Consider the following 10190-nt stretch of genomic DNA (forward strand, 5'->3'; position numbering starts at 1 on the left):
GAACATAATAGCTCAAATAAAGGAGTAGCGAATCCAATACAGTGCATAAGTCAACAGCTTTAAAAGTTTCCTCGGCTCAAATCTGTCCACTTCAATCAACAAAAATCTGTGTCCCTTCCATTGTCTCTTCAAAGAGCATTCAAGCACCTTCAGGGCTTTTGCTATTTAGTCATCTCTTAGCTCTCTTGCAGAGTGCATGTTTCCATTTGTCTTTGCCCTTTCTGGAAGGAGTTCATATGCCTGCAAAATTCAGGATCACAAATAAGGAGTAGTCTACAAGACAGTTAACACTTTATCACAAGCATAAAAGGAAAAAAAATCATTCAGTGAACATCAACAAATCATGAAGAGGGCATGTTTAAAATAACATAACAATCTACTACACTATCATATACTATTCCATGGAGGCAAAATCAGCTTGATGAAGTCATGAAAATCCAATGAGATCTTTGATTAGAGGCAAGGAATCAAAAATCCAACAACAAAAAACGCAATGATAAGGTCCAAACCTCGTTGGCCTTTGATCATCTAACCAGAACTTTATAAAGATGTAAAATATAAAGATCTATAAATCTAATAAACATCGAACCATGAACATAGGTATGAGAACATAGTAACTACATGTTTAAGTATAAAAATCAAACATGTTGCATGAACATAAATAAGTAAAGAGATTCTATTTGACAGCGAGCAAATTTTTCAGTGACCATGAACAGATTATGAAAAAGGCATTTTCATAACAACATAACAATGGGAAAACATAAATATACTTATCATATGATAAAGGGCCACCCAAGAGGCCATGATAACCTAGCTTATCTATTCTTTATGCATACCTCATTGATTCCCACTAGAGTTGAAGTCCTTCCATAGATGATCAGTCATGGTAGAAGATGATGCTTCTCCACTTATTCTATAGTTACCTAGAAAAATGTCAAACGTTATCACAAAGAAATTTTATAGAGCATCAAGGTATATATGCACACACAATGAAAGAGTGTCAAATGTACCTGGCATGGCAGGTAAGGTTGGATGGTCTTGTATCTCTCTTTGGTCTTGGGTTATCACCATGGTTGGGGATTGTTGCATTGCTGTAAAAATAAACATACCACATGTTAGAGAATAGTGATGATTAAATACTTAAATCTAAAACCATGACTATTCAACACATGAAACTAACCTGGAACCATAGACACGACATTATTTGGCCGATGACGTCCTCGCTTATTGAGGTATCGAAACTCAAATGGTTCATATTCTGATGGATCAACATTTAAATCAATTTCCAAACCACTGTTTTTTCTGCCGCTTCTTCTTTTCTTTGTGGGGCCAAGGAAACTCTTCTTCCTCTTCAAAGATGGATCAAGAGAACCCAATCCAGGTGTGAAGTCAAAATCAGTAACATGCAAGTTATTGGCTTCATCCAACATTTTTTTAGGCATACCAGTCAACTGGATTGTCTTTGCCAAAGTAGTAGGAGGGTTACCGAAAATGAGATGTGTATAGCTAAACAACTCCTCCCTTGCCAAATGAAGTGCCTCGGCATCTGCATCAACAACATTTGTGGCCATAAGAGTAGCATCGACATCTGCATCATGGTTTTGAGGCTCTATATTGATCTCAGGTGGGTCATTGCATATGTTATCCTCTGCAGGCTGATGAAGCAATGGATTTGAAGTATCCGAGTGGAAATACAACCAATTAACCTTTATGGCATGCTTGCAAATGTTTCCACAGATAGACCATGGACATTCACACGTTATAAAATCCTTACGATACCAGGTGACAAGGTATTTTTTACCTCGATCTGTCTGACTTCTCACCCAATAAGCACGGGTTATGTTCTCATGAGGACAACAATCAGTGTCCAAAATTTTTCTTGCTCGTTCCACTGATGATTCTAGCTGCTTTTCTCTTTTGTAGTTGTTTAGAAATCCTTCTTCTTTTAAGATTTCCTTGAACCGATAACAAGGTTCAACTGTTGTTAGTAACATATGCAATAACCAATCCATCCTCCGGGCACATTTTTTCCTTCTATCAGATAGAAATGTTGTTTTTAGGTAACAATGGTATGACTCAACAGCATTATTGGTCTCTTGATTTGCATGAGGAAACTCCCGACAACCTTTAACCCACATACCTAATTGCAAATAGAACGATGTCAGTCTCACTATATCACCTTTATAAAATAAAAAAATGCATATAATACAAAAAAAAAAATTACTTACGAATCTTATCTCCAGTGACCCAATTTTTGTTGAAATAGTCTAAGAACTTCTCTTCATCTGCAAACTTGATAAAAAATTGATTGATTGCATCTTCCACTTCATAATTGAGAGTGTGTTTCATGATGAAACCTAACTCACTGAACATCTCCTTGGCTTTTATGGAACTAGTGGCCAACTGATTGACATTTTTCAACCAAGCCCTCTGTACATGCCAAATGCATAAGATCACATCACAACCTGTGATCCTCCTGCCATATTCAATGCATTTTAGTGTGGGATTTTTAGAAAAAATGCAAGTTTGGTTATATCATGACAATGTTAAAGTTACCTCAAGGCACTGATTTCAGCCAGTGCATCATCAACCATGAAAGCATTGACTTTCCAATTAGGACGGATTTGGAAACACTTGCGCATGAGCTGCTCCAGCCATATTGCAATATCATCTGATGTGTTTCGTGATGCCACGACCCATGCAACAGGCACCCCGCTTTGTTGTTCATCAAATGCCACGAGTGTATACAACTGATACTGTCATTTTCAACATTACATAAATTCAATTACAAGTTATTAATAATTTTGAATGTATACAACTTAAATAAATATATTCGATAAGTCATTGGCATCTGAGTTACCCCGTATTTATTGGTGTTAAATGTTGAATCCATGGCTATTAAGCTATTGTGCGATAGCTTGACCATTGTCTCCAACATCCACTTTGTTTGAATCCCTATTATAAAATGGACCTCCACACCATTGGGCTTTTGGTAAAAGAAAAAATCTTCCCGATGCTTTTGATACCAAAGGTTTATACTCATTTCATCCTTTTTGTGAAGTTGATAATTTCCCTTTGCCAACCTATTATAGATGTTTACAATATCTTTCCTGCATAAGAAAAAATCTCCATCTCGAGCTGCCACATCGATGTCAGCATGTCTCTTAATGTGGGTTCTATACACTACATCAATAGGCACTCCCAAAAAGAAACAACTCTCTACATATGCAACAATGTCCCTTGAAAGCTTTGGCCTATGCAAGGCCCTGGTCTCACCTGAAGTGTCACATTGACCATGACAAGCCCAACCTTCTCCATCTTCATGTTCATACATATTGAAAGTTAATATTGCTCTATCAGGAATTTCATGCATAACTTTCATAATAAAGTGGCATTGGCAACCCCTCTTCTGCACAAATGAGGTCCTTCGTTTAGCTGAAAGATTTCCTCTTTTGTCCTCTGGGCCAAATGAACAATGATAACTACACCAAAAATTTAAATTGTTAGTACATACAAAGAAAGATAACCTTGGTTTGAAAAGATTTAAACAATATATATTTTAAATACTCACATATCATATTGCAATGCAGCGGTAGCTCTTTCTTTTGGTTTTTTTTTTGTTTTTCGTATGAATTTACATGGAGCAATAGGATTTTCTTCCTCTCCTTTGATAAAGTCAGCAACTCATCATAATGGGATTACAGCAATTCGATCAATACTATTGTTTTTTTTATTTATTTCCGTCCAAACCAAGTCTTTACTAGAGAACGTCATTTTGCCTTTGAGGTCTTGCACCTCAAGATCCATGATATATTGCCATTTGCTTTGCTTGCCCATTTTGAACTGATCTGGTCAAACAATATGCAAGGACATCAAAACCGAAATTTCAATCTTAGCAAGTTATCCAACATATATATATATATATATATATATATATATATATATATATATATATATATATATATCTATATATATATATATATATATATATATATATATATATATATATATATATATATATATATATATATATATATATATATATATATAACCTCTTTTATGCTTTTTTTGAAGTCTAAAATATAAATCACTCAATAATGACAAAAATAAACAGCACAAAAGGATGCAAAAAATTTGGGATGCAAGCATTTCCTTTAAGATGTTGCTTCTTGCCTCATTCACTTTGAACCAGGCATTCCTTAAAGGAAAGATTCCTTTGACAACATGAACAGATGCAATCCAATGAATGTTGGCCATGTTTTTTTAGGGTGACCATTTGCTAAGCAGGACTAGACTTGAATTAAAGGGTTTTCTACAATGTATGTTTACATCACAACTCTACTAGTAGTCTGTCCTCAAAGATTCTCGGTGCTGCCATAATATATGTGAAATTTATAGCAAGCAATCATTACACTCACATTCCACTACCCGTGGCAAAAGAGATGTGTTAGAACAAAGAAAAGGCCCTATTGTGCCTTGTGGCATTCATGTTTAAAGTAGCTCTCCACTAGAGGCATTGTTGTTGACTAAGCAATAGTATAGTCTGGCCGCAAAAGAGTTACTTTATTTTCTACTTCATATAACCCTCAGGGAATAGTGAAAAAGTAAATTCAAAAACCAGAAAACTAGAAATACACTGCAACACCATCTAAGCCATATTAGTCAACCCAAGAAATCAATGGAAGAAAATAATAGAGAGCCAACCCATTAACCATCAGATTTACTTAGGTATAATATAATCATCAAGAAGAACCACTATGTTAGTTTCACTCTTTAAACATCTAACAAAGGCATAATCAAAACCAATGAAAACCACTGCATTCCAACTACCACCATTCACAGAGTACTGATAGAGCTTCAAGAAAATTAAAAGACCATTGTCACATGCTTCTTACCTAGATATCAGTTTTCTTTATAAAGTAAAAAAATCCCACCTTTCATTTCTCACAGGTTTCATAGAATCTCCCTACCCCATATATCAACTTGTTTTAGAAGGGGAACAAAATCCCACTTATAAATTCTCACATGTTAAATAGAAATTCCTGAGAATTCTCCAATGCTATTGAGGTAATAAAGCTCTCCCCTACTTAGAGAAATAAGAGGGTTGGAGTATATAGAATAATGAAAAGGTTGGACCATTTTCTTATATCAGACCTCTTTTTAGATGAAGCTATCAGATCCAAATTCAGCCTTATGTGGAGGGGACTCTGACCACAACCTTGTAATACTAGAATTGGCTCCTATAAAGAAAAGACCCCTCATCACTTCAACCTAAATCCTGAATGGTTAAGGAGGAAAAATATGTCAAGAAACTAAAGGATGCATGGATTCTCTCAGGGATCAGCTTCCGTACAATTTGAGGAGAACCTCAAAAGGACTAAACAGGTCCACTGATTTGGCAATTTACAAAATACATAAGAAGGAGAGATTACTTAAGGAAGTGGAGGAAAAACTAGAATCCCTGTACAAAAGTGATGGTTTTGGTTTCTTAATTGAGCCACAAAATTATAGGTGAATGAGTTGTAAGCAAAGAAGAGGGCACTAGTTTTGGATAAAGAAAATTCCTAGAGTCTAAAAAGAAGGGAATTATGATGGAGATTCAAAGAGGAATACTATACAGGCTACATTTTGATGGAGATTCAAAGAGGAATCCTAGAAAGGCCAAGACACAAAAATTGAACAAACAGTCAAAAATCAAGCCACAAACATGAACCTAGGTTCATGGCCTTCAAGATGTACTTAAGCTCAAACCTGAGGATAACAGGAAAAGAAATCGAGAGTGATTGATGCTAAAAGTTAACATGGCCATTAAATTCAAAAAGTGTTTTTTGATATGCCCCCAAAACATGAAACCGGTCCAACAAGCAATGGTCTTAGTCTACCTTATAGGACAAATCAAGCCACAAATTATGAAGCGGGGTTAAAGGCCTTCACAATACATTTAAGCACAAACCTGAGAATAATTGGCCTCGAAATTGAGAAATGACTCGTGTTAAAAGTAGACATGACCATCAAATTCAAACAATGTAGTCTTTAGTCATGCATCAAAAGCCCAAAACCAATCAGTAGATAGGATGACAAATAAGGGGTCACTTAGCAAATAAGCCAAGCTTCGGTAAATGATGGAATCACAGCACAAAGATCAAGTATTTGTTTTAACAATGAAAACATTGCTTCTTAGAATGTTAGTCTACAAAGGACTAACTCATTTCCCCTCTTCACTAGGGACATGTCTTAAGGCCTCAGTTAAAAAGGCAATCCTCTTCATGATTGAAGTCCCATGAAAGCAGAGGGAGAATTGAGCAGAAAACTCAAAGTGATGGAAGAATGAATGCAAATAAGCTAAAGGTGGAGATTATTTGAGGATAGAGGGGAGCACTTCCTCATTCTTGCCAATCAATAACCAGCAATAAATTTTTAAATTGTAAATGAGCTACATTATTTCAGTAACACACTTGGAAGATCCATGACAAACAGATCAAAATACATAGTCCATTCATAGGATTGTCAAGAACCTACACAAAAAGGTTTCAGTTCAAATAGCAAGGCTGATTGGTAAGTTGAAAGATATCAGAAAAGGTCTTCCAACCATCAAAGACTAAGAGCTGTCCTTCAAGCATCTAGTGGACCACAATGCTGCTGTGGAGCAGGTGTACTCAGATGACTCTCCCACCAGCAAGGAGCCTAACAACAGCTTGGAAAAATAGAGTGCATCAGGAGGACACATCAGGAGGAAAGGCGATAACCCAAAGAACTCTTTGTTGAATAAGTTTGCTCCTCGTTGTCTATTGGTCAGATCAAATTCTCGAAGTGCTTCGCGGATTGTTTGGCAGAAGAAGAATCAGTCCAGTGGGATTTCTGCAAAGAAAGCAGTGAGAAAAGAGCGCCCGCCTATTCGACTACTGTCTCTATTGAGGATTAGGCCATTCAAGACCCCTGAGATATCGCCTTCCAGTAAAGCCTCTCAAGTTTCTCCTAGACCTTATTTGGGGTCAGAGGGACAGCCTGATCTGCCTTTCATGGGCAGTCCTGATGGGCCAAAATCAAATAGTTCTAACTAGTCCGTTATGTGTTTAGGATACACTGTTTTCTTCAAAATGCAATGCCAAGTGCGGAATCTCCATAAATCTTACTTTTATTTGTCATTCTGTGACTTATGCTATTCCAGATTGATTAAGTAAATGGTTTGTAGGCTTAATAGGATTTCCCTTATACACATTTAAATTTCTGCCAACATTTGCCATGTTTACTTTTTATTTTGAGCTGGAAAAGCTCAGGACTCTAAACAAAACTCCATGCTTACTAAGCATCTTCATTTTCACTATAGCTTGGGAGTGCTGGTTTGGTTACTAGAGAATTTTTTATTATCACACTTCACAATTCCACTCGTAGCAGTCCCACTGACCTAGGATACTCTTCATATCGCTCCCTCTCAAAAGGATCCAGAAAAGTTGCTGAAAAATGTAAGGGTGAAAGATTAAAGCCCATTCTTATGCATCTATGTGCCCTAAAGAGGGGGCAGGCTCTACCCATACTGACATTGGTTCATTGAAGCACCTTAGTATGCATCTATGTGCCCTAAAGAGAGGACATGCTCTACCGATACTGACATTGGTTCATTGATATTGCCATCATATGGTTTAAGTGTTTTGTTTGGTGTCTAGACCACTTGGAAAACTTGCTTGTTTGGTAAGATGTCAAATTGAATAGTCAGTACTATGCATATGAAATTGATCCCTAGGAAGTTGATTGCATGAATAGCAAATGAAATTAGAAATTGTCAAGTCTTGCTCAAGGGCAAAGCAGGTTTGTTCTCAAGGAATGATACATTTCAGCAAATCTGTCAACAGGGGTGCCATACCACTTGAAGATAGGCATTACTACTTTATTGCACTATAGACCTCCCATTTGGGAAAGACACTTTGTCATCTCGTTTTTCACATCTGGTTTAGTAAGATGAAGGTTTCCTTGGATGCTAGCAAAAGCCTGGTCTTGAATAGCTAGTAAGTGAAGGCACTCTTAGCAGAGAGGATCAATATCTGCACATATGAACACTTTGTGGCAAGATCATCAATCTACCACATACAGGATGCTCCACAAAATCATAATTTCCTTCTAGGATTATCATTACTCTCTGCAAGTGGCCATAATCTTGCTACTCAGACGCTTTACAGCTTCACTAAAAATTGGAACCTGTGTCTTGAGTTTAAGATTTCTTAACTAGTTATGTGCATAATGAAAAAGCTAACTCGAGCTACTGTTTAATTCCACTCCCTCTCCCTATTAAACTAACTTGTGCTCTTTCCTTTGAAGGGACCTTCAACTAAAAAGGCCAAAGAAAGTGAATAATCTGTTTCTACTTCCTTCATATGGTTGGTCATTGACCTTCTTTAGACACTCTAGAGTCTGTTCCTACTAGTACTATACATGGATTTGATCGCAACCTCAATTACCTATTCTTTGTCAATGACTAAAAGAAGGAATTTTTTCTGGTTCGTTGTGAATGCTATTTCCAGAAAGTGTCTCTCACTCAAATCCTTGCAAGCATATTCTCATAAAAAACTGATCTGCATGTAAATTTTTGGCAAGGTTACAAATGGCAGTACTCCTGGCAGGTGTAGTATGGGTGTCTGTGAGGAAGTGTTAGTAAACTCCCTATATAAAATATGATGCTATGATATGCATGGATTCTCGTGCTGACTGTAAATTCTCCTATTCCATGCATTATTCCAGAGTCCAGTTAGTAACTGTTAGAAAATTTTCATTAGAATTTGCAAATATCGTGGAATGGACTTTGTAACTCAGGTGTCACTCCCAGTACCCAAACTGTAAGATTGTTTGCAATTGACCCTTCCAACTTATATACAAGGTAGTATACGTACACAGTTAGAGGTGTTCTTGTTTGTTGGTTGTATCAAAGTTGCATTTCAGTTTTAGGAAAATAATGGAGGGGAGTAGCAATGGGTATTCAGTTGTAGGACATCAAATGAAGGAATCATCTACTCTTCTGTACTTTATCTCTGTTTCTGATTTGAGGGAAATTTGATTATAATGTGGAAAGATGTTATGGACTCAGCTTTATGCTTTTAGTATTTGATGGCAAATTCGCCAAAAGACTGCCAGTTGACTGGAAAAATCTCTACATTGCCATTAAGCCACAAGTTAATTTGAAAGCTAAAGTTATGGCAAAGATTTTTCTCAAGGCTTGTAATTTAAATTTGCTAAATCTTCCTTTCAAAAGGATCTCATCATAACTCATCTAAGAATGTAAAGCGAATCCCCTCGGTGACTAGCTTTGTCAGCCACATAGCGAACAGCCAACAGTGCCCTTAATGTTCCAACTGCTCGACATATACACATTATGAAATTATAAAGCACATAAATATATGTATATACCCACACTCAGCACACGCGCTTATTCTCCTCGACTTCACATTGTGTGTGCCACATTGAGAATATCCGTAAGGAATATGTAAAAGGAGGTCATAGGAATCTGATGCTCAGAGATCCAACTTGGGTTTGGGAACAAAGCAATTCTTTTTTCTACCGTGTATCCTCATCAGTATGTGAGAAGAGCTCTATGAAGGAGAGCTAAGCTGGGACATTAGTCTTGTAGCCTGGTCCCGAATGTACCTATTCGGGCAGACTCAGACTCTCAGGGTATCATTCTACTAAACTGAGCAAGGTATGTAACCTTCATTCCTTTCTTCCTTTAAGCTAGGAAGAACTGATGAACGCAGATGCAGCATATCAACTATGAGACAAGCAAGGAGCTCATGAAACTGAGACTTTGAAACTCTCCCCATTGGGAGTCATAACCACAGGATGGATTCTTACAACATATTGACTTTTTCCCGTTATAACAATTTTAAAATAAACAGCGAAACAAACCTGGTGTGTTAGTCCAGTGTACCTTGGTGGCGAGCAGCAGAGCGGAGGAAGCCCAGAGCGGGAGGTGCCTAGTCGAGGAGGAAGGTGAGTGAGCAGATCGCGATCGGGACCTTCCTCCATTTCGAATAGGGCGATCTGTCAGCAAAATTTCAGGATGCCAGCTCGGATCCGATCTGCGTCGAAAAATCAGGGAGTGAATGCGGAGCGGAGGAAGGGGGTGCGTGGAAAAATCAGGGATTGAATGCGGAGCGAAGGAAGGGGTGGTGGAGCTAGGGGAGAGTGGCGGAGGGCGGAGGGAT

The 10190-nt window shown here is 37.5% G+C and overlaps 1 protein-coding gene across 1 annotated transcript; it reads right to left on the reverse strand.

The window, feature by feature from the left end:
• Positions 1-2893, reverse strand: LOC149230219 (uncharacterized). Its single transcript, XM_089381235.1, has 7 exons — positions 2861-2893; positions 2607-2756; positions 2229-2430; positions 1181-2140; positions 1011-1091; positions 837-923; positions 1-240 (listed from the first exon to the last, which is right to left on the reverse strand). Exons 1-6 carry the CDS (start codon positions 2891-2893, stop codon positions 838-840), a joined length of 1512 nt encoding a protein of 503 aa, XP_089237361.1. The 3' UTR covers positions 1-240; position 837.
• Between the last annotated feature and the right edge of the window lie 7297 nt (positions 2894-10190).

The sequence above is a fragment of the Pinus tabuliformis genome, chromosome J, assembly GCF_031772625.1.
Source record: "Pinus tabuliformis cultivar Carrire ecotype Pingquan chromosome J, CPIR1, whole genome shotgun sequence".
NCBI lineage: Eukaryota > Viridiplantae > Streptophyta > Pinopsida > Pinales > Pinaceae > Pinus > Pinus tabuliformis.